Source organism: Eleutherodactylus coqui, chromosome 4, assembly GCF_035609145.1.
Source record: "Eleutherodactylus coqui strain aEleCoq1 chromosome 4, aEleCoq1.hap1, whole genome shotgun sequence".
Classification (NCBI taxonomy): domain Eukaryota; kingdom Metazoa; phylum Chordata; class Amphibia; order Anura; family Eleutherodactylidae; genus Eleutherodactylus; species Eleutherodactylus coqui.
This window is the reverse complement of record NC_089840.1, coordinates 80,739,127-80,761,589: the sequence shown is the minus strand read 5'-3', so window position 1 is coordinate 80,761,589 and position 22,463 is coordinate 80,739,127. Positions and strand designations below refer to the sequence as shown.

The 22,463-nt window shown below is 40.6% G+C and overlaps 1 protein-coding gene across 31 annotated transcripts in view; it reads left to right on the top strand.

The window, feature by feature from the left end:
* ELN (elastin) overlaps positions 1-21,607 on the top strand; it is a 107,963-nt gene extending 86,356 nt beyond the window's left edge. For 29 of the 31 annotated variants that reach the window (XM_066599758.1, XM_066599752.1, XM_066599749.1 and 26 more), the window contains 11 exons: positions 1,057-1,107; positions 1,253-1,399; positions 4,101-4,148; positions 8,721-8,858; positions 12,669-12,707; positions 12,796-12,990; positions 13,165-13,203; positions 13,519-13,584; positions 16,702-16,737; positions 16,840-16,869; positions 19,643-21,607. In XM_066599758.1, coding sequence (XP_066455855.1) covers positions 1,057-1,107; positions 1,253-1,399; positions 4,101-4,148; positions 8,721-8,858; positions 12,669-12,707; positions 12,796-12,990; positions 13,165-13,203; positions 13,519-13,584; positions 16,702-16,737; positions 16,840-16,869; positions 19,643-19,692 — 839 coding nt within the window. In that variant the 3' untranslated portion in view covers positions 19,693-21,607. The remainder of the gene's footprint in view (positions 1-1,056; positions 1,108-1,252; positions 1,400-4,100; positions 4,149-8,720; positions 8,859-12,668; positions 12,708-12,795; positions 12,991-13,164; positions 13,204-13,518; positions 13,585-16,701; positions 16,738-16,839; positions 16,870-19,642) is intronic. The other 2 variants (XM_066599767.1, XM_066599762.1) reach the window with 1 other exon arrangement.
* The last annotated feature ends 856 nt before the right edge of the window (positions 21,608-22,463 follow it).

Here is a 22,463-nt window from a genome sequence, read left to right as displayed (position 1 = left end):
CACCTTGGCAATCAACTGATTGCCAGGTTCAAGAACCCTCAAGAGAGCAGTGAATTCGAAAAATGTAGTATTAAATAACAGCTATTCAAATCAATGGATGACCATATAAAACATGGATGGGCCTGGTCCACCAAATTAGGAGCTAGTCTTAGGAGCTTTCTTCTCTAGGTCATAGGAATGTGATCTTAAACAGAGGACCACTGCGTATACCATCACTTGTCATATATAGGGCATTTGGACCAAAGCTGAATTCTTGAGACAAGCCCTTTAAAATTAATTGTTCAGCACTGTTTTTAAAAAACACAACTTCCAGACCTAATTTAGGAATATACATAGTCTTACACAATGAAAATAAAAGATACCAACAGCTGAACTTTGATACATGAGTCACAGTAAATAGTAATGAGCTGCCGACAAGGTCTGACAGTTTTGCTGTTGGGAACATACAAATATCAGGAGTATTAGCTGGTGGTTGTATAATACAGTATGGACCCCTAGAAGCTGGAGGTGAGACGTAAAGGGGTTTTGTCATTAAAAAAAAATGTTATACTCACCTACTCCTCCACAGGCAGACTCCTTATGGCATCTTCTCCTCCCTGAGCTTCTGCAGTACTCCGGCTCACATCACCTCCAGCCGGTCGATTTGTTATGAAGCCGGCATTCCTCACATTCTTCTTCCTGCAGATCAGTGAAGGTCATGTCCCTTTGACTAAGCGTTCACTGGCTAGGAAGGAATGCTGATGTATTGCAAAGACAGTGGGCATGGGCAGTCTCTGCAAAAGCTCAGCACTCTGTGCAAGGCTGTGCACGGACTGCAGGAGACAGAAGATGATAGGTGAGGTGAAGATCTGGTAAATAGACTGACGGGGAGGAATAGGTTAGTATAGAACTTTTTTTTAATGACAGAGCCCCTTTAAGGGTCCATATATTTATGTCTATTGAAACATGATGTATGTTTATTTATAGTTTATTACTTTATAAAGTATTGCTTGAAAGGTTTATTCTTTCAGTTTTGTTGCTACAACCCTGTATTGTTTTCTTCTTTCTGTTTGGCAGGCTTGTACCCAGGAGCAGGAGCAGGAGCGGGAGGAAAACCACCAAAACCAGGTAGAATACTTTTTTATCAATTGATGCAATGAATGCTTAAGTTTACTCAACTCAAACTATTATTTTTATCTTACAATATTTTTGGTGTTGGTTCAGTTAAATTTATTCTATTATGTTTTATTAGACAAGAATATTTTTCTTTAAGGTTATGGAGCTGGTGCTGGACTTGGTGGTCAGGGAATTGGTGCTGGACTTGGTGGTCTGGGAGCTGGTGCTGGTGGACTTGGTGGTCTGGGAGCTGGTGCTGGTGGACTTGGTGGTGGTCCTGGTGGTCTAGGCACTGGAGCAGGAGGTGTGTATAATGGGGCATTGTATAACTGTTTTAACTGAAAGTACTGGTAGCAGAGAGTATATATGTATTTATTCATCATTCTATTTACTTAAAATAACCTCCTAATTAATTTAAATTATCTGTAAAAACGCACAAATGCAAAAAAACTGATCATTTTGGGTTCCTTTAAAACAAATAGGCATAATTAATGAAGATATTCTTCTTAATATGAATGTATAGTAATAAAGAACACATTGTGTGAACAAGGGTCAGAAACGCTATTTTTTCTCTTTATGAGAGCACCTAGATGGTAAGTGAGTGAGGAGACTTAAAATGCCTTTAATGCTCCTCTGGGTAATATGCAAATAAGAGAGATGGAACAATAACTCAACAGTGCCACCTATTGGAAAGCAGCGTTCCTTCAAGTCAATGTTACTCTTTATACAAGCCTTGTAACAATGACCAAGAATTAAAAGCAAAGCCAGACATTGCTTTCAATTCCCAGTCATTGTTACAAGGCTTATATAAAGAGTCTAACATTAACTTGAAGGAATGCTGCCTTCCAATAGGTGGCACTGTGAAGGTATTGTTCCATCTCCCTTATTTGGGAGGAATGATCATCAGTGGTACATGCAATATGCTGGAAAAGGACTTAAACATTGCACTTTAAAAAAAAAAAACACCTCGGCAATCAACTGATTGCCAGGTTCAAAAAACCCCAAGAAAGCCGTGAGCTTTAAAAATTTAGTTTTAAATGCCAGCTTTTCAAATGAATGGATGACCATATAAAACATGGAAGGGCCAAGTCCACCAAATTAGGAATTAGTCGTTTTTAGCAGCTTTCTTCTCTGGCTCATAGGAAGGGGATCTTAAACAGAGTACCACTGTATATACCATCACATATTATATGTAAGACATTTAGGCCAGAGTTGAATTCTTCAGACAAGCCCTTTAAAATCGATTGTTAAGCTCTGTTTTTACGAAACCCAACACTACTAGAACACAACTTCCAGACCTAATTTAGGAATATACATAGTCTTACACAATGAAAATAAAAGATACCAACAGCTGAACTTTGATACATGAGTCACATTGAATAGCAATGAGCTGCCGACAAGGTCTGACAGTTTTGCTGTGGGGAACATACAAATATCATTTTACATCCAACTGAAACAAACAGAAAAAGTGTTCAAAAATATCTTGGAAAAGCAGGACTAGACCATGATGTCACTTTTGACCCGAGGTTAGCTAACATCTTTTCAAAGGCAATGAAATATATCTGGCTCTGTGTATAACTCTTATTCCCCAGAGCTACATCACCAAAACCCTGGAAATACCCTACGTTGGCGATCAGTCTAAAGGAGAAAATTATTTTAATTCCATAATGAAAAGCCTAAATCATGAGTCACCATAATGCAGCTGTAATGTCACCGTGTGACGGCTGTTTACTGGATGCTGCAAAGACATTAAGCATGTGGCTCTGTTTTCCTTGAGCTGGCCAACCATGTTGACTCTCCAAGGAATCCTTACTAGCCAGGAATACGAAATAAGGGCAGATAAATAAATATTATGGTTAGTTTATTGGTTAACGACATGTTGATTTGTGAATTTTTGCAAACCATCCAATTAGTTAGTCTGTGTGGACTGCATGTTACAGCTGGAAAAAAATTTCAAAAATTGAAGAAGCAAAGTCAATTGTACCCCTGGGAATGAAGTACGTCAATGATTGAATCTCATATGTACAGTATGTGCCTTTTGTCTCATACGGGACAATACAGCTAGTGCATCCTCAGTGCTATGAAGAGCTTCTACAAGTGAAGATGAATTGGTTGGACACCATGCCTGATGAAGAGACCTAAGTAGTTTCAAAAGCTTGCTATTTGTCATCATCTTTTCAGTTAGACATTAGAAAGGATTATTTATACAGAAATCTCTTTTTTTATCTTTGCTTCTAATCTGTATTTTAAAGGGATTATGTCATAGGACAAAGCCATTTCAAATAGCAAGATGCCTTGAAGATAAACTAGTGAGTGCAAGTGCAGCCTCTAAGCAGTGGTGCTGATCAAGGGGGTAGCATCACACCTGAATGTCTTAATTCTGAATGCCCACCCTTCTATACAGAACAAGTCAATGTCTACTATTAGGTCTATAACACCTTTCACTGAACTCTCTGTAATGTATTAGTCATGTCTACAAGCACTTCAAGTCTAAGGATAGGAAAGCAACTACAATTTACATTTAGCATATGCTTCAGCACCCCAATCTGTACTTCTGGGCCAATTAGTAGGTATCATTTACATGGAATCATGGGCCAGTCACTTGACAGTTTCCTTTTAGGTGGTCCTACATAGTATATATTAAAGTATCTCAGGTTTGGAGACACACAAAATGATGTATTAGTGGTCTGCTTTAGCTATGATTGCACATGAGCCTATGCACAAACCTTTATGGACAATTCAAGTTTCTGCAAAGAAGTATTAATTACTATTAATTATTATACAATGCAATATAAAAGCAACTCTGGACTGTAATACAGGCTGTAGGACCTCTCAGGACCACAAGATAATAAATTCAGTGTTCCGTATTTACAAAGTTACTCAGCTTGCATGCATGCAGTAAAATAGTAATTAAATGTGGACATATCCTTTAAGGATTGTGAAATAAATATTTTAGCTACATGACCGAATTGTAATTCTCTGTCTCATTTTATTTATGCTATCAGGTTATCCTGGAGCTGGAGTTGGTGCAGGAGGCAAACCACCTAAACCAGGTAATCATTAATGTGGTACCATTATGTAGCTAGCAGGGATCTTCAGGCCTTAAAGGGCCACTCCAGAAAATTTGTTTTAATTCATTATGTAACTCTTCCCCCAGTATACTGAATATAAGTTGGCTAATATTACCTTGTTTAGTTATTCCTTTCTATCTAAAACCCCTGAAGTTCTCCTCCTCATGTCATGTGGTCATGTGATCTCAATTATGACCAGCTGAAATTTACTTGGGTTTATGTGCCTTCAAAGTAGTCAGCTTGTATACACTCCTATCATAGTTACTGGTGAAGTTCGCACAGCTCCTATCACACAGTTATAATGAAGGAGATTACAGCTCATTCTCCTGACTGTATAATTATGATCTGTAGTTTATTTAGATAAATACAGAATACAGATTGCAATGGTAGTGTCTTCCCATCAGGCAGCGATGGTACAGGCTGTAGCTAGTCATGAGATGCTGTGTTGATGCATCATGGAAGTGTTAGCAGACTGTAGAGAAAGTGAGAAGGGAGAAATCTCAACAAGATGGTGCCTGATAAGCATCAAACAAGAGGCTGCAGTGCATGAAAATGACTGCAATATACATGGGGGGACAGACAATGACATCCAGAGTTTGACAGGGATGGAAGAATGTGTTTTCTTTAGAGTGATCCTTTAAATGTTTAAGAGGAATGGCCAGTACTAGAAAGAGAGAACCAACAGATTGGTCGTAAGATGTTAGATAATGGTCCACACTAGTAAAAGTGATTGTATGGTACTATGTTAGCCAGAAAAATCCATTTGATGTTAAATTCTCATGTATAAGAAAGACAAGTTTTATAGAGATGATACCTTTATAAGCTAAGCAGAAAAATTATATTTGCGAGTTTTCAGAGCTCCTTGATCAAGCAAGTTAACAAATAGAGAACTGAGAAAAATGTACAACCTTTAGAGATGAGCGAACGTGTTCGGCTCCGCCCCTTTTCACCCGAGCACCGAACTTTGCGAGCAATTCCGTGCTCGGGCGAAAAAAGTTCGGGGGTCGCCGTGGCAGCGCGGGGGGGTGCGGCGGGGAGTGGGGGGGAGAGGGAGAGAGAGAGGGCTCCCCCCTGTTCCCCGCTGCTGCCGCCCGCGCCGCCGCACCTCCCCCCGCCGCCCGGCGCCGGCCGAATACTTACGCGCGGACACTGAAGTCCTCGGATAAGCCGGTGTCTGGGTGCGTAAGTGTTCGTTAAGAACACGTTCGCTCATCTCTAACAACCTTGAATGATGTTACATCAAGACTTTGAAATAAGTCTGGTACCGTGTTAGCCAGTAAAGAAAAATGTGATTGTTCCCAGCAAAAGAAACCCAATAATCTTGTAGATATGATACCTTTTAATAGCTAACAAAAATACATGATGTTAATGCAAGCTTTTGCTCTTACTCGGAGTCCTTTGATGAAGGACTCTGAGTAAGTCTGAAAGCTTGCATTAGCGTCATGTATTTTTGTTAACCATTAAAAGGTATCATATCTACAAGATTACTTGGTTTCTCTTGCTTGGAAAAATCACATCAAGACTTTGTACATGGGGTGATACATCATTAAAATAAGCCAGAGCAATAAAACTCAGGTTTTGTGTATAAGATAGAAGTGGAAGAGGTGATGACTTAGGAGGTCACAGATCTGGATTCAGTCTGATGGGTGTGAACTGTCTATCATGTAATGAGTCATAAATCCAGGGGTTAGGTTAGGTTCAATCCTTATGTAAATTACTCGAAAGTTCATGTCAGTTTGAATTCCCAGATTTTTCTCTCTCTGTCATTCTTAAAATGACCTTTCAGGATAACCATTTTCAATCTGTCACACTGTGGTATAATCCAGAGAACAGTTTGCTCACAGGTGTATCAAATATGTTCATTATTGTATGTCTGCGCAACTTCATCCCAGATCGTAGTTTTCACTGTGCTTTCCTAATGTTGATTCAGTTTATTGTCTTTGTGAAGTATATCTTGGAGATCAGCAGTGATTTCATTTAAGATGTTCATCTTGGGGTGGTATGTGACCACTTGAGGCATCCTTCTGTTCTCTTCTTTCTGTTTGTATTCCAAGAGGCTGCTTCTTGGAATCATTGTGGTTCTTTTCATCTATAACCAATGGATGTATCCCTGTTGTAGGAAAGTATTCCTCAGAGATTACAGCTACTTTTTGTCTTCACTGTTTGAACAGATCTGTCAGATGTTTGAACAGATGTAGGCGATGAACTTCTGTATGTGTTGTAGATAAAAGCTGTAACATCTTACATATGTTGGACAACCTGCGAATTTATGGTAGATTGATGTTGTATGGTATTCCTTTTGATGTGTATGGCTGCATCCTAAGTATGAATTTGAGACTGTGAGTGGTTAAAACTAAACCTGATAGTGGATAGAACTCGTTTTTGTGTAAAGATCAGCAGCTCATCTTCAGATTTTCAGCAGATCATCAATATAACGAAAGCATCTTCTCCTACTTTGGCTATTAAAATGTTGGCATATCATACTAACATTTTGCCCCATGGTGCTATCAATGCACTTCAGGTATGTGTTTCTCCTAAATGAAAAATAATTGTGATGGAGTACAAACCTAATCAGTTGTATGTTTGGCTGTCTGGCTAGGTTTTTTAGGGAAGTATTGTCATGTGGCCATGTCATCCTCTTTGGGGATGCTAGAGTACAGGGACTCTACATCCATAGTTGCCAATATTATGCCTTTTAGTTGTGTTCCTAGGAATAAAAGTTTGCAGAGAATGTCCGTAGTGTCCTGGATATAGCCGGGTATGCGCCTCACCAAGGGTTTTTGAATATTCTCTATGGCTCGTCTTTCTGGGTGCCTTCTTTTGTAACATGTAGAAAGCACCCATTTTTGGATTGTGTGGTATAAGTTCCAGTAGAGTGAATGATGCTGGATTGACATAATTAATTATATGTTTAAGTTGCTCTGTATATTTCTTGGTGGGTTCATCCTTTAGCGGCGTGAAGTATTTTTTCATGAATGAGTTGTCTCTCTTCTTCCTGGATGCAATCTCATGTTTAGAAATACTTAGAACCTACAACATGGATACCATCTACTGGTGAGCACATCCATAAAGCCACAAGGATTCCAAGGAGCAGCCTCTTGGAATACAAACAAAAGAGAACATCATGCTGCCCCTAGTGGTCACATACAACGTCCAGGTGAACATCTTGAAGAGAATCTCTAGTCCTAGATGATTCTACACCGACAAATAATAACAAAGACGATAGTGGCACTTGTGGGCAAAGATTTCTGTATACCAGGACACAGTGTGACAGATTTAAAGGTCTCAATCTTGCAAGGTCATTTTAAGAACGACTGAGAAAGAAAATTCTGGGAATTCAAATTGACAAGAACTTTCCAGTCATTGACCAAAGGGCTCAACCTAACACCGAGATTTATGACTCATTACATGGATCCTTCATACACATCAACCTGAACCCAGATCTGTGACCTCCTGCGTCATCACCTTTTCCATTTCTATCATGTACACAAAACCTTAGTTTTTTCCCCCTGGCTTATCTTATTGGTGTGATATCCCATATACAACATCTTGATGTAATATAATTTAATCGTTGTGTATTTGTCTCAGTTTTCAATTTATTAACTTGCCTGATGAGAGAGCCTCAAATGAAATGTGCTGCAAATGTGGAATATAATGCTGGTTGTGGAGAGGCTTTACACCAGTTCAGTTAAAAGAATGCTCAACTGAATGTACCATAGAGAATAATATGGAAATGACATATAGCAGTATTATATAATGCAAACAGTTTACTAACATTTGATTAACACTATATTTTGGTCCTTGCGCTATGAATAGGGTATCCTTAATATACTTCACGCAGTATAAAATTAACACAGTCAATAAATGGATTTCCATGGCTAGGGATCAATAGCTAAAGATGTTGCTTGAAAATAAGAGCCTCCTCTCAAGTAACTTAGTCTGGCAGGAACTTTGGTTAACTAAAACACTAAATCCACTAACTGAAATATGCAGTCACCGTCCCATGAACCTTTAGGGAGGCTATAGAGTGATAAAGTCAAAATAATCTGTTTTACTAGTGATGAACCTGGGTGATGGGACTCATGATTACACACCACTGATACTTGAGTACTGATTATCGGTCTGTCTGTTCACACTGGTGGTGTCCCAGTGATGGATGGGCACTCGCAGTAAATAATTGCAGTTGACTTTTCTTTGGATAATCGGCAGAACTCCTTCTGGCATGCATGTTGCAGCAACTGGGTAGTTCCTCTCCTGGAATCCAAGTTTCTTTCTCTGGAACAGGAAAACTTAGCTCTCCAGTAGCACTGGGGCAGTTCAGTCCTCAAAAGGCGCTCTGATCTCTGCAAAACTGCTGAGTCACTACACAGGACCTGTCTTTTATACCTAGCCCATCAGCCAATCAGCAGGAAGCTCAGTTCCTATTAGTCCACAGCAACAAAGTTAGAGAAATATGACCTCTCTGAAGGTTCTTAAATTCACATACTAGTTCAATCATTTAAAGACAGGTATATTAAGTGGGCTTAACCCCTTACTCAATATAATTTTTTGTAGGCTATGCACTTGGAGCTGGGGGATTAGGTGCAGGAGGCTTTGGACCTGGAGGTGGTTATGGACCTGGTGCTGGAGTTGGGCCTGGTGCTGGTGTTGGACCTGGTGCTGGAGTTGGACCTGGTGGAATAGGTGGTGCAGGTGAGAGCAGCAAGTCAATACCTTTCAATGTACAGTAAATGGGTTCTATGCCAATGAAAAGGGTTCAATACAGAAGACCTTTATTATATATTAATCTGACATTTCGGTAGGGGTTAATAGAGCAAGCGATATCCAAACAAATAATTGTTTTATATTTCTGTCTCATATCTTATATCTATCTATTATTTTCTTATCCATTTATAAATCAATCAGTCATTTTCTATGAATTTCAAGTTGATTATATAGCATTGCTGAAATATATGTCAAAGATTATAGGCCCTGTCTTGCCAATTTACAAGTCGTGGTTTAGTGTAGCTGATGTTAAGGAACATGAAAGCTACACAGGGGAACTAAACTGCAAAGTTTTGCAGGAATTAAGAAATGGCTGGACCCTTCTCCACTCTAGGGCCCATAATGAGCCATAACAAAATCACCTTTAAACCAAGTTGCCAAGACAACGAAAAATATTATCTGTGCATGCTAGCTCTTAAAACTGCGAAATGCATTTTAAATGAATCAACAGGAATACTGCGCATGATCGAAATATCAAATATCCCGGTTTCTAAATTTGTCTAAAACCAAGATGCTTGTAGAAATAAACAGGAACTTTCTCATTACTACATGAATGCAATGTGTCTCTTCCCTGATTACTTAAAGGGGTTGTCCCGCGCCGAAACGGGTTTTTTTTTTATTCAATAGGCCCCCCGTTCGGCGCGAGACAAACCCAATGCATGTGATAAAAAAAAAACGTTTAGTACTTACCCGAATCCCCGCGCTGCGGCGACTTCTTCCTTACCTTACTAAGATGGCCGCCGGGATCTTCACCCACGATGCACCGCGGGTCTTCTCCCATGGTGCACCGTGGGCTCTGTGCGGTCCATTGCCGATTCCAGCCTCCTGATCGGCTGGAATCGGCACACGTGACGGGGCGGAGCTACGAGGACCACCTCTCCGGCACGAGCGGCCCCATTCACCAGGGAGAAGACCGGACTGCGCAAGTGCGTCTAATCGGGCGATTAGACGCTGAAATTAGACGGCACCATGGAGACGGGGACGCTAGCAACGGAACAGGTAAGTGAATAACTTCTGTATGGCTCATAATTAATGCACGATGTATATTACAAAGTGCATTAATATGGCCATACAGAAGTGTATAACCCCACTTGCTTTCGCGGGACAACCCCTTTAATCATTAGGGGTGATAGGATATACCTTTGCGCACTTTGATTGTGCCCTAACAGGGTCCAACAGCCAGAACCCCAGACAAAGTTAAAACAAGCTAAAACCAATATCTGTTCTCACAAAATACATTAATGGGATTTTTAATCTTATTGCTAGTATATGCCATTACTTTATTATCGTAGGGGTCGAACCTCTGGGACCTTCACTGATCCTGAGAATGAAGGGGATGCAGCATTGGTATAATGTTGCATCTTTTTCCTTGTTTTTCTCCTGCATAGCAGCACCTCTGTGACCCATTTTGTGGGGAACAGCATTATGACCCCATTCAAGTCAGCCACTGTGCATGAAAAATTTAGAAGGAGTAACAGCGTTAAACCAGCACTACATCCTCTTCATTCTCAAGACCAGTAGTGGTCCTAGAAGTTAAACTCTCAGATTCTTATCAATCATAACATGATGGCATACTATAATGATATGCTTTACTGTATATCAGCTTTAAAAGCTGTATAGATGATCTGAGAAAGGTTAAACTTGATGGACAGGTGTCTTTTTTAGACCTAAGTAACTATGTCACACCAAAATGATTGATAGCGATTTATAGTTAAAACTTCGATCCTGCTCTACTCTATACTGACTGTGAGGTTTATTTATACATAGGGATAGGGATAAGATGCTATATTGCAGGCGTTGGAACATTGGTAACAATTTTGTACTAACTACCTATATAACTAAAGTAATGGACACATGCTGGAAAAAAATTGTGATTTGTCAGTTTAATGATGTCTACTATCTGCTTAAAGGCTATGGAAACGCTTGTGCCTGAAAAATCAATACTTACACATATTACTAAGTCCCCGTAGAAAACATATGATGCACAAATTTGTTTTGGGGTTTCTTTTGCATTGAATTATCTTTCTTATGCATTTAGAAAACCTCATACTTGATTTGCAGGCTTTCCTACATTCAAGTTTCTAGCTTGGGGACATTCCCAGCATTGATGAGCTAGTCTTTCTCATGAATGCACACAAGCTCAGCTCCCCCTCCTCTCTCCTCTTTCAAAGGCTGTGTAGCAGAACCACACCTACTCAATACTACACAGCTATCTCTCATCTTCTCTCTGAGTAGCTGCTGTTCCCATTCCAGCTCCCTGCTGATAGGAGTGAAAAATTACAACCTTCTGAAATAGTAGCTTTCTCTGTTCTCTATTGTCCCAATTTTCTCCACCATTCCTCGCAACTGTCATTCAGCCCTCTGTAATGGCTCAGTGGAAAGGCAGCAAATGCAAGTTCACAGCATGGGAGCAAACTAGAAGATGAGCTGGCAGTTTACTTTGACTGACAGACTTTGTTAAGATTTCAGTCCTCCAGTCTACAGTGCATTGGAAAACAATGCAAGCAAAGAAATCAAGCAATGAGAATTTTTTTTAATTAAAAAGCAATTTAAAAAGTCTTAATTTCTAAAGACAAATTAAAATAAAAAAAGAGTGCAAAGATGTACATAGCCGTTAAAGTGGCCTCATTCAGGGACTTCACATTACCCCTTTCCAATTCACTGTCTGACGTCTAAAGACATTCTGATTGAAGGCTGTACAGCTTTGATGTCGAAAGACGTGCGGCAGGGTATTCTTACTGTAGATTACTGGCCGCTCTGTTGTCGGGGGGGCCTCTCCAACATGTCCCATACCGCAGTACTGGCTCTAGCCAGCAGATGGCACCATTGTATAATGGCAGAAAGAGAAAACCCCCTAGGAAACTCTGAATCCAAAATTGGATTGCAAAGGATTAAATAGAAGTGCCACATAAGGTTGCCATATAAAGTCTGACTGCTTATTTGAAAAGCGACTGCCTAAAACAGACAACCCTCTGTTCTACTTTCAGGGGTCTGTTTTTAAGTGAACTACTCGTGGCCTCTGCATTTTTTTTAGTTTGTAAATGGTCCTAAGAATTTATCAGCAGTTTCAGACGTACATTTTACCGCCAGCATTCCTCAGTATGTCTGGCCAAACACTTGCGAAGGTCCTACAGATTTAAGCTGGATGGAGTAAAGCTTTACATGTTAACATGATGAAATGAATATGGATCATAAATTTGTTTGGTGCTTGACAGCTTGAAAAATAGGTCAACTGCTTACATTAATTGGCAGATAGTTGCAGTGGAGTGAGTAGACATGGCTACACGAGCCAGTGTTACAATATATTCCATCAAAAGGTTGTACTAGGGAGCAGCGGGACCACAGACATATGGATCATTCCATAGAATTGGAACCGTTAAAATTTGTCATAAAGATCAAAATAATAATACAACAATTCAAGCCGTTTGGCTTCAAGGAAGCCAAACACAAGCATGTGAGAAAAAGCTTGGAAAATGACATTTATTGTTATTGCCTGTCTCAGTGGAGTTTTATGGATACAAAACAGATTGCAGGCAGCTGCAGGAAAGCAAGTGAACTGCAGACGGTATAGAAAATGCAGAAATACCTAGTATAGCCATAAATATGTGGTGCTAGTGAGAAATACTGACAGAGCAGCTGTATTATGAGGAGATTGTTTTATAGTGCGTATGATGAGCAGCCATTCACGGAATGCTTCAGCAAGGCACATTGGGTCAATTTATGTCTCATTTTTGGCAGGCCAGTACCCAGGAGCTGGAGGCAAACCACCCAAGCCAGGTAAGCTGGACAACGTATGCGCTCTATTAACAGTCTAAATCATAACGAACATAGCTTGATTTCCGATTATTGACTTTTCCTTTGAAAGGTTATGGTGGTGGCCTTGTATCTGGGGTAGGAGGTGGAGCTGGTGCAGGTCCTGGTGCTGGATTTGGACCTGGTGCTGGATTTGGTCCTGGTGCTGGATTTGGACCTGGTGCTGGATTTGGACCTGGTGCTGGAGCTGGATTTGGACCTGGTGCTGGAGCTGGATTCGGTCCAGGAGGTGCTGGAGGAGCTGGAGGTGAGATTTAATTATAATAATAGAGTAAGGGCAGACAGAGGATAAGTCATCAAAGTGCAACCACTCTGCAAAGCTAAGAACCAAGGGATAAAAGAAGAAAGATGGATGTGACTGAAATGAAATAAGAATGACATTGCTCAACAGATGTTATATAAGATCTTTTTCTATTGCCAGGCCAATACCCAGGTGCTGGAGGCAAACCACCTAAGCCAGGTAAGGAAGCAAAGATCAATATCTGAAGAGCTTTTCTGTAAGCTAGATTAGTGCTAATGTGGATAGAAATATGGGTGGTGCTATTTGCAAGATCTGGGTGCAATTATGGCAACAAAAACCAAACAAACAAGGTCATAAGGGCCAGGATACGCAGAATGAACTTACTATCATGTTCTGACCATACAATTTGGAATAGTGTCATTATCCTGAAATAAAATTCCATAGGTCATCTTTGGCCATATTCACTGTTATGGGGTATAAATGTCTCATATTACAATGAGTCTGAACAGAATAAAAAGATTCTTCTTTTCTCAGGCTATGGAGCTGGAGCAAGTTTAGGACCAGGCGGGGCAGGCGGGCCAGGAGGAGCCGGCTTTGGAGGTATAATTTTAATCATCTACTAAATAAAGTCAATAGCCTGATTTTTAATACACTGTGTTTGTATTGGATTTTCAATAAATGAAACATAATAGCCATAATAAAATAACAGCTCATACCATTACAAGGCTCCAAGTGGGTCAAGAGTTAACAAATCTGGCTATAGCAGTCCTCTAATATTTTGTGAGAATTTGCCGAAAGTCACTGTTGAAAAGAAGGAAAATACTGAGACTTCCTTTAAGATCCAGTTAGTCAATAAATGGCAAAAAAATCTGTTCATCCATATTTAGGCCTGTTGCTTTGGTCACTAATATCTTGACCCCTCTATACATAGAGCCACTCTATCAGAACCAATAGATTAGATCGTAGAATTACAACCAACCAAGAGTATATAAAATAACAAAGCCAAACACTGAAGTTTATTATATCACCAGTGGTTTCTAGTCCGTAAAGGAAGTGCTAAACAAATGATCTCTCGGGGAAGCCCTACTCTCATTAGTACTTTAAAAAAAGCTCAATGAAAGGACAGATAAGTATAGATGAGCGAGCATACTCGTTAAGGCGATTTACGAGAGAGAGAGAGAGCATCGCCTTTTTCGAGTACCTGCTGGCTTGTCCCTGAAGATTCGGGGACCACAGGGGTGAGTAAGGGTGAGCGGGGGGTTGCGGAGGGGATCGGGAGGGAGAGAGAGATCTCTCTCACTCTCAACCCCGCTCCCCTCCGCCGCCCCGTGCTGCCCCGTGCAGCCCCCCCCCCCCCCCCGAATCTTCATGGACGAGCCAGCAGGTACTCGAGAAAGGCGATGCTCTCTCTCGAGTAAATCGTCTTAACGAGTGTGCTCGCTCATCTCTACTGATAAGGCATTCCATAACTTTTGCCTAATGTTACTGTATAGTTCAGCAAGGTGTTCTGACTGTTTTGCCAAGCATCTTTGAGTAGATTGAAATCAGTTTGCAATCTCTTCTGCAAAATAGGCACAAATCAAGAGACTACTGCTGCTTTCTGGGGATCCCCTGACCTGGTTCCAGGGACCCTGTTTGGGAAGAAGCTGCCATGAACAAATATCACTGTATATAAACTGAAAATCAATACCAAGATATAAGATTGCTTTCCTTTAGCCTGGTCCATTTGTTACAGTGCTTGACGGGGTTCAAAGAAGGGCAACTAAACTAATACATGGAATGGGAGGACTGGAATACCCAGAGAGGCTATCCAAATTGGGATTATTTACTCTAGAAAAAAGACGGCTAAGGGGTGATCAAATAACTATGTATAAATACATGAGGGGACGATACAAGGGTCTCTCCCATGATCTGTTTATACCCAGGACTGCGACAGTAACAAGAGGGCATCCGCTATGTCTAGAAGAAAGCAGGTTTCATCGCCAACACAGAAAAGGGTTCTTGACTGTAAGAGCAGTTAGACTGTGGAACTCTCTGCCTGAGGACGTGGTGATGGCAAAATCCATAGAGAAGTTTAAAAGCGGACTTGATGTCTTTCTAGAGCGGAAGGATATTACAGGATATGAATCTTAGGTTAATTGTTAATCCGGGTATACAGGCAAGTAGAAACTATTAGGGGTTGATCCAGGGAACAGTCTGATTGCCATTAGGGCGTCAGGAAGGAATTTTTTTCCCCAAAAGGGCTAATTGGCTCCTGCCTCTTGGGGTTTTTGCCTTCCTCTGGATCAACAACATAGGAGGATAAACAGGCTGAACTAGATGGACATTGTCTTCATTCGGCCCTACATACTATGTTACTATGTATTTATATAGTTCCTTTCTAAAGCTGTTTCCAGCAGATGACCAATTAAGAAACATAGAAAATTGATGGCAGAAAGAGACCCCCGATCCATCTAATTTGGCCTTATATTATTTCTCTCTTAAGATAGATATGCTTATCCTAGGCGGCTTCAATTCATTAATTGTTGATTTTCCAACCATATCTGCTAGAAATTTGTTCCAAGCATCTACTACTCTTTCACGCTATATAAAATAAGTTCTTTAAGTCTTTCCTGATAAGTTTTGTTCTTAAGACCTTCCAACATTTCAGTAGCCTGTCTTTGGACTTGTTTTACCTTACCAATGTCTTTCTGTAGGTGAGGTCTCCAGAACTGAACACAGTATTCCAGCTGTGATCTCACCAGACCTCTATACAGCAGGATCACAATCTCCCTCTTTCTACTGGTTATACCTCTAGTTATGTAGTCAAGCAAGCTTCTTGCTTTCTTTGTTGCCTGACTGACTTGGCTGTCAGAAAACTAAGAATGTTTTTTTCTCCAGACATAATTATTTCAAACATATTAATAAAATAGTCTTTCTTGCCTTTTCTTTTGATCAACATTGTACATTGGACTGGATGTAACCCTTGTCTTTTTTTCAATGTTTCAGATATGTACAAATGTATCAAAGTTTAACTTAACTTTTAACACTTTAGGATAACTTTCTGTGGCATATTTTTTTGTCCTTTCAGTTGCTTTTTTACTGTGTTAAGATAAGACAGTAATAGCTTTTCAATGACTTATGATAACTTTTTGTAGAACATTATCTCAATCGAGTGTTGGGGACTAGAAGGTATAGAAAATCACCCACACAATTTTTGTCAAATGGGTTTATCTATTTATTTTCACTAAGCTCATCTTTCCTAAATACAGAAGGAGAAAAGGATATAAAGCAGAGATAACATTTTACAAATCATCAACAAGAGCCCATCTTCTGATATATCTACTATCCCTGTGTATTTTTCAGACCTCTGCAAGCAGTAATAATGCATATGATAAAGCTTGCATTCTGTGTAATGAACACTAGATGGTGCCTCAAACTAACGTTTTCTTTTTTTGCTCAATGTGATTGTTCTCAGTAAGAGGAACCAAGTAATCTTGTAGATATGATACCTTTTAATGGCTAACAAAAATACAGGATGTTACAGAGAGTTTTTGAATCTACTCAGGGTTCTTTTTCAGGCCTGAGTAAGTTTGAAAGCTCGCTATTACATCATGTATTTTTGTTAGCCATTAAAAGGTATCATATCTACAAGATGACTTGGTTTCTCTTGCTGGGAACAATCACACTTTACTCTACTGGCTAACATGGTACCAAACCTTTTTCTTTGTTGTTCAGTTACAGGTGCTGGACAGGGAGGATACCCGCTAGGAGGTACATTATTACTTTTTTCCCAAAAAAATCTCCACAACTAATATGATAGGAGAAAATGTTATGCATAATAATTATATTAATGTAAACCTTTTTTTTTTACAGCTCAAAAGCCAGCTAAATCCTACTACCGAGGTAATTATGAATGTTGTTTCTGCAGTTTGGCAGTACTCAGAATATAGAATGTCTCTTAAAAACTGTACAGCTCGACACAATAGGGTATATCTACTTTTACTGAAGTGGTGCGCCGATATTCTTTTTCTATGCAGGGTGTGCCACAATTATACCACATTAAAGATTACGATGCAAGAGGTTGTCCTAACTTGCAGATGTAGCAAACAATAAAGGAGCTGCCCAGTTCTAAACTATTGAGGTCTTATCCTTAGAATAAATCAGTGGAGGTCCACCACCAGAGACCCTCATTGAACAACTGTATAGCGGGCCAATGCATACATGCACTGAGATGATTTCCGCAGGAGCTAAACAACTCTATTCCAACTGTAGTGGCCAGGCTTCGTATTGCAGGCCATTCACTTCAATGGCAACTTTGCCTGTAATACCAAGTTTGGCCACTGCAGTGGTGACAGAGATATCTGCTAACTGCAGAAATCAGCACTATGCATGAGAATACCAGTCCAGAGAACACTGAGGATCCAAGGCAACAAAACATCACTAGTCTACTACTGATGGCCTATCCTGAGGGTAGACCATCAATAGTTTACAACTGAACAATCCCTTGATACTACGCGCCACTATAAAGCCAGACACCTTTTTGGGACACATTTTGACAATTTTTGCAATAAAGGCTTGGAAAATTCTGCATGGCATTTAGTATCAGTTAAACTGTATGAGGCTAAATATTGTCCAAAGCCCTATCTATAATGCATGAGCACAAACAGGATTAGTCAGCTGTATGATATAATCAAATGCTTCAAGTAAACTTAGTAGGAACACAGAAAGGTGAAAAAGTATTGCGTGCTTTCCATAAACATAAAAGGGAATATTAAAGTCAGGCAATGATGTCACCTCATGCCAAAGTTGCTATCGACTCCATATAAAGTATATCCCAATTGCAGTCACATTGTACTGCATATAGGCACACTTGTGTAAGGGAGCATTCCTAGTAAGAGAAACGGTATTGATTACATATATGTAAGATTTATTTGTATCGCTCCATTCAATAGGTGGCAACAATACAGATAAAAGCTGCTTATAGCACAATCAATAGAGCTGTATAATATATAGTATCAAAGTCTAGCACATAGAGGCATATGTCCTGTCTACACCATAGCCTACACTAGGGTCTGGCCAGGACAATTAGCCTTTACCGTGTGTTCCAATTATCTTATCCGTGGGTCAGAATGACATAAGATCAGGGTTCATGAACTGCTAATGCTTCTGGACAGCAGTGAATATCCATTTTATCAGGTGCCGTCACCCTGTGGTAGGATAACATACCTGCTGATGTAAATGGATGTCACTAATTAGCAAGACATTAAGGGCTCACTCATACAGTCGTATTTTTCATGCGTCCTAAAAGCCCATTGATTTACATTGGGCCATTCCTCCTCATCCTTTGTTTTACTTAAAGGGGTTTTCCAGGACTTCTGGGACTTTTACTATTGATGACCTCCTCAGGATAGGTCCTCAATAGTTCATTGGCTGGAGTCTACCACTAAAAATCCCTGCCACTAGTTCATCACTGGGCCGGCTGTCGGTACGGACGGAGCTGGAAGCAGATAGCTTTGCCAACATTGCAGCGGCCTGGTTTGGTACTACAGGTACAGTTCTTGTTGAATTCAATGGGAGCTGTGCATGCAGTATCAAAATGGGCCACTGCAAAACGGACAGTGCAATCTTCTTCCAGCGCTGTCTGCATTGACATCAGGCAAAGTGATCAGTTGATCGGTGGGAAACCGGAGCAGCGGACCCCTGCCGATCAACTATTGATGACCTATCCTGGGGACAATCCCCTTAACTCCTTTCCATTGAACATTAAAGGTTTTGTCATGTGCTCAGACTCAGTTACAGACCAGCAGGCACTCACTGTGTTTTTCATGATGTGGTACATCATGGACACGGTGTAATTCACTACCATGCACACCAATTCACGGACTTAAGTGGCTCTGGTAAGTACTGTGTCACCTTCATTGCTTGAGAGGCACAGCTCCATACATTTTGTAGTGGCTGTATAAGGTACTGCATAGAGCTGAAGAGCAATCATTTGAGTGAATGGGACTGAGCTGCTACAGCAGGAAAATTCACTACAAAATATATATGAACTGTGCTTGGTAAAGAATGAAGGGGACACGGAACCCCCTCAGTCAGCTGATTGTGGGGATACCAGAATCGAAGTGTCAGATCGCCACCTATCTAAAATGGCTTACGCTAAGGAAAGACCATCAGTATCAGAGTCCCAGAAAACCCTTTAATGATGCTTTGTGTCACCATCATCAGATAATATAGTATGTATGCTTGGACCTCAACAATTCTCATGGACCATGACTCTCTAATGCTTTTCACCCCCTTTAATGCTAGTTATTGGAGATTCCATCAACTAAAAATTTCCAGTTGATGTTCCATTGATTCAATGGCGCCAGGTCAGGGATGCACATGGTAATGCAATTGATATGGCAAAGTCGTATTGTGTTTGACACTTCTATATATTTCCGGCAAACACCGAGAAGCTCAGGTGCATCGCCAAGCACTTTAGTTCCTTCTATAGAATTACTGGGGAGTCCAGCTTAATGGCCTCCATCCATGTTATTCAATATGTCTGAATTATCAAGGATGTATCACACAAATGAACCAATAATAAAGCAGCCCTGTAATACTGAATGAAGGCCTTTTCGGTGTTTGGACTCAATACTGTCTTGCCACATTTTACTAAAAGTCTTTCTCTATGTAGGTGCTGGACAGTGCGGCCAGGGAAAATACTGCGGCAGGCGGAGAAAATAAACAGTCGGAGAGCTACGATTAACCTCATCAACTATGGTGCTACTGCATGGTGTGAATGTAAAAGGATTCAAGTATCCCCCTCTGTTCTCCTTTCCCTCAGTTGCCTTCCCTTTAGCCCTTTATCCTGCCTTTTTAGACGTCCATCTGTAAACATAGTCAGGCAGCTACACTTTATAAGATGAGCCTGCAGTCTGACATTGATACACCGGCAGGCGCATATACACACACTGATGCTGTATGAATCCGTTCGTACTGTGTATATGTGTACATGTCAATAGAGAACACAGTCTTTGTCTATGGATGCACATGAAGCTGTGCAGATCTGCATACAGTACACTCAGACATTCACAAGTATGGACATACATGCACTATATATATAAATGTAAAATACACCAATATACGCATCATCTATGGTCAGGAGCTGGTTGACATTCATCTGGGCCACCATACAAAAACCAAATGTCCACTATATGGCTTGGAGCAAGAACTTGCTAAACCGCTTTGTGAGCGAAGACTCAGTAGATAATGGCTAGAGCAATGGTTGACTTGATAGGGTCTCATGTGCAAAAACTAAAGCTGTTGGGCATGGGACAATAACAATCAATCAGATAACATATCTTTTTCCAGTGTGCCTTTAATCTGATTGATTGATATGGATTACTGTCCCACGTTTTGTTAAAGGAGTTGTCCCACTTCTAGCTGTTCTTCTGCTGGAAGCAGACAGCTCCGTGCATTGAGCACTGGCTCGGGCTGGTACTGCAGGCTGAGTCCCATTTACTTCAGTAGGACTCAGTCTGCAGTACCAACCCAGGCCACTAAATCATGTGCGGAGCTGTTTGTTTCCTACAGTAAAACAGCTCAAAGTTAGACAACCCCTTTAGCACTAGTTTTATATATGAGGCCTTGAATTTTTTTGCTATCGCATTTTTTCCATCTGGCAACTGCTGGGTTTGAAGCCCATAAAGTGGACAAGTGAGGGCTACCGGTGGCCTTGTGTTTGGGCCAGTAATTAGGAAATACCCCCATGTAAGAGAAAGAAAAGGACCATTCAGCCCCTTGTCCTTCGCTCCTGTTTCTCACACCATGACCCCAGTAGTTTATTGTTGTTGTTGTTGTAACTTATACTTGGAACTAACTCCATTGTAATGCAATTGGCCAGCGATTGTACGGGATATGTTTTATTTTATGTTATTTGTATTATTAAAGTGTGTGACTTCTCCCTCCTCAAGGGCGGAGCGTGACAGAGGAGTCTTCAAAAGCATCACCCTTTTTTGATACAGAAGTCGAAAAAATATATTTCTTACCTTTTATTTGACACAAAATGCAGAGCATTGCTGTTTTTTTTTCCACATATGCGCCATTCTCTGCAGGGCCCTTGAAAGAGGAAGGTATTAATTATTACTGTGAGAGCTTATTGAAGTGTAAGCTGCTCTGGAATAAGGGAGAGTGACAATGTCAAGAGAGAAGGGGACAAGAGCTGATATATATGTAATTATTATTGTTATTATATTACACGTCGCTGCCAAAGACATTTGTAACATATTTAAACATTCTGGCATTGAAGGAGTTAAACATAAAAAGCTGTGAGATTTTAGGTAGAGTGGGGTCTCTCTCCCCTTTCTCTCAGGCTGGGCGCCTTCTCTCTGCCTTCCTTCAGTTACCATTATGCTGCAGAATGATCTTGACTTTCCCACCCTGCTGTGTCTGATTGTGAGGGGTGTGTTTGATGTGTGAATGCCGTAGTTTACTGACCACCCCCTCATCTTCCTCCTCTCATTGTATTCCCTCTCATGCCGCCTCCAATGGAAGAAAAAAAAAACAAAAAACAGAACACGGTTTTGTAAAAATAATACTGAAAAAAGTTATTAAAAGTAATTTTGCTTAAAATAAAGAATAAAGAAATCTTTTTAAATGAGATATCGTGTGTTGTGTCTTATTGCACTTTTACTACATTCAGGTTTGGTTCATATCTACGCTTTCTAATTTAGGTGTTCTTCCCCGTTAAAAATGTTGGATCCCACACATCACAGATCCCTAATATAGCCAAACAGACCCCAATAAAGGGAACCTGTCACAACCGAGTAGCGCCATAAACTAAGTTATGGTGCTTTTCGGGGAGATAATGAGGAGTTGGGGATATATATATATTTTATACTCGCCCACTCCACCGTTCCCATACTGTCCTTTGGTGAGGTCCATGGGCTGTCTGAAAATCTGATTCTTTTCAGACCACTGTGCACATGCTCTCCTATAGGCTTCTATAGGTAGCCGCGTGCATAGCAGTTTGAAAAGAGTCAGATTTTGAGACCACTGACAGATTTCACCAGCTGACAACATGGGAAAGGGGTAGGGGGTGAGTAATTAATACTTGGTTTATGATGCTGTTTGGTGGTGACAGGTTCCCTCTAACTGTATACGGGTCTGTTGGGTTGCATTGCACCGAAAAAATAGCCAGCATTATGCACTATTTTGTCTAGGGTTGTGGACTGGATCTACAATAGAGGCTCTGAACAGAAACTAAGAGGGTCCATATCTGTGCAAGCCTTAGCAAATACTGGATAATGTGGTGTGCTCCTATAAGGTTTACCTCCAGGAACCAATATTCTTCCCCTGTGGTAAACGTTATATCTGGCGTCACACACAGGATCGGTCCCAGGAGGCTTCCAGTCGAAGGGCCTTTTTGGCTGGGTTAGGCAAACTGATTTCCAGGCTATGCTCTCTAAGGAGTTTACTGGGAGGACCTACCAGGAAACGCCCCATGCTGGAATCCA